The 2,304-nt window shown below is 52.9% G+C and overlaps 1 protein-coding gene across 2 annotated transcripts; it reads right to left on the reverse strand.

Moving 5' to 3' along the window:
* Positions 1-244: 244 nt before the first annotated feature.
* LOC128834338 (uncharacterized) lies at positions 245-2,035 on the reverse strand. 2 transcript variants are annotated; one of them, XM_054022970.1, is made up of 2 exons: positions 1,809-2,035; positions 245-814 (listed from the first exon to the last, which is right to left on the reverse strand). In XM_054022970.1, the coding sequence occupies exons 1-2, from the start codon at positions 1,978-1,980 to the stop codon at positions 339-341; spliced, it is 648 nt and encodes a 215-aa protein (XP_053878945.1). In that variant the 5' UTR covers positions 1,981-2,035; the 3' UTR covers positions 245-338. The 2 variants fall into 2 exon arrangements, with proteins under 2 accessions (XP_053878945.1, XP_053878944.1); XM_054022969.1 differs by lacking the exon at positions 1,809-2,035 and adding an exon at positions 1,291-1,792.
* Positions 2,036-2,304: the final 269 nt, after the last annotated feature.

Here is a 2,304-nt window from a genome sequence, read left to right on the forward strand (position 1 = left end):
GCCGCTTAAGATCTGTAACTGCCCTCCCCCGCCACAAAGTCACAGAGCAACACACCCCCCACCACATAACATGAAAACAACCTCCCAGACTAACCAGGGTAACTAGTCACTGCATCACTGCACTGTGTATGTGCCCTGCTGCTGTGCCTGCCCCCGCCTATGTACCCTGCCAAAGGTGACTGTCCTGTCCAATTACCAACCCCCTTTCCCCTCCTCCTCCAAAAGAACATGATTGAAACAGTAGTTAACAGAAACGTATTTTTTATTATCAACTACACATGGAAGTGGGAGGTGAAACTTGGACGGGGGCTTGTGTCAGGCGGGAAGGAAAGAACTTTTCAAGTTTTGGGGAATGAGAGCCTTCTGCTACTAGAGCTCTCTGCAGGGGTGGAGTGAGAGTTAGCAGGGACTCTGCCGCCTCTCCTTCTTTGCACTTTGGGTGAGATGGGTATGGGACTTGGTGGCGGGGGAGGGCGGTTAGAGATGGACTGCAGCGGGGCTCTGTCCTCCTGCCTCCGTTCCTGCAGAACATCCACAAGGCGCCGGAGCGTGTCTGTTTGCTCCCTCAGTAGTCCAAGCAGCGTTTGAGTCGCCTGCTGGTCTTCCTGCCGCCACCTCTCCTCCCGATCCATGTTTGCTTGCTGCATTTGGGTCAATTTCTCCCGCCACTGGGTCTGCTGTGCTGCCTGGGCTTGGGAACAGGCCATAAATTCAGAGAACATGTCCTCCCGTGTCCTCTTCTTCCTATGCCTAATCTTCGCTAGCCTCTGGGAGTGTGATGCCAGGCTACGTTGTGAGACAGTCGCAGATGTGGCTGTGGGAATGGGAAAAAGGGAGTGAATTCCTCAGAAAGATAAATGTAGTTGTGAACAAAGAACATAGTCTTTCTCTGTGAACAAGACCATGCACAGCACCTATCACATGCGCACTCAGCACAAGGTCGAATTCTCGGCCTTCGCATTCAGTGCCTGGGGTCTTCCACAGCACATTTGAGAAGCGGGGCAGCACAACGGAATTTCTGTTGCAGGTAGACATGGTAAGCCGTAGACTTGTGGCAGTTTAAAACTTTTATATTACCACTGGCCTCATTTCACATTTAAAGCAATGTCAGTCCCTGCTGCCAGCAATCCGGCAAGCGGGAACTCTGCCCCTGTCCCACCCCCTCGCGGCTGTCCCCAGGAACGATCCCTTTCGGCAGCCCCTCTCCCGCCTCCACCGCGTGGCTGCAAACCAGCGGTCACAGTTCTGTAAAGGAACGAGCAAGCAGTCCCAACACTAACATTCCCCTACCTAATTCAAAGCAGGTCACCATGGGCGACATCACCCTGATGAGGATCTCTGACAGCGAGAGAGAGAGAATGCTCCGGGAAAGCCTCCAAAGACCAGGGCCGTATGCCGCCCTGCTGTGCAGAGCAATGATTCCCGAGTACTTGATAGTCTCGTGGCGCGGCAACGTCTCGTACTTCGGAGGACCCAATAAGGCCGCTCTCCCCAGGAACCTCATGCAACGGCTTTCCAATTACCTCCAGGAGAGCTTCATCGAGATGTCCCGGGAGGATTACTGCTCTATCCCTGCACATATAGACCGCATTTTACTCTAGCTGCAGTAGCAGGGACTAAACAGTAGAGCGGATTGGGCAGGACAATCACGGAAAACCGGACATTGCTAGATTTTTTTTCAAAACTTGCACTGCCCATGACTGAACCGTTAAGTGCCTAGGGCAAAGTAATCATGAACAACCCATTCTTTTAATTGTTAATATTCCTGTTCTGTTAAAAATAAATGTTTAGATGTTTACAACACTTACTGGCTGATCCTTCCCCAGATTCTGTGTCCGGGGTAACGGCTGGGGACGCTTCGTAGGGGATCTCTGTAAGGGTGATGAAGAGATCCTGGCTGTCGGGGAAATCAGCGTTGTGAGCGCTGCCGACTGCCTCGCCCTCCTCATCTCCTTCCTCATCTTCCCCGTCCGCTAACATGTCCGAGGAACCGGCCGTGGACAATATCCCATCCTCAGAATCCACGGTCAGTGGTGGGGTAGTGGTGGCGGCCGCACCGAGGATGGAATGCAGTGCTTCGTAGAAACGGGATGTCTGGGGATGGGATCCGGAGCGTCCGTTTGCCTCTTTGGTCTTCTGGTAGCCTTGTCTCAGCTCCTTGATTTTCACGCGGCACTGCGTTGCATCCCGGCTGTATCCTCTCTCTGACATGTCTTTTGAGATCTTCTCATAGATCTTTGCATTCCGTTTCTTGGAGCGCAGCTCAGAAAGCACGGACTCATCGCCCCACACAGCGATGAGATC

Source organism: Malaclemys terrapin, chromosome 3, assembly GCF_027887155.1.
Source record: "Malaclemys terrapin pileata isolate rMalTer1 chromosome 3, rMalTer1.hap1, whole genome shotgun sequence".
NCBI lineage: Eukaryota > Metazoa > Chordata > Testudines > Emydidae > Malaclemys > Malaclemys terrapin.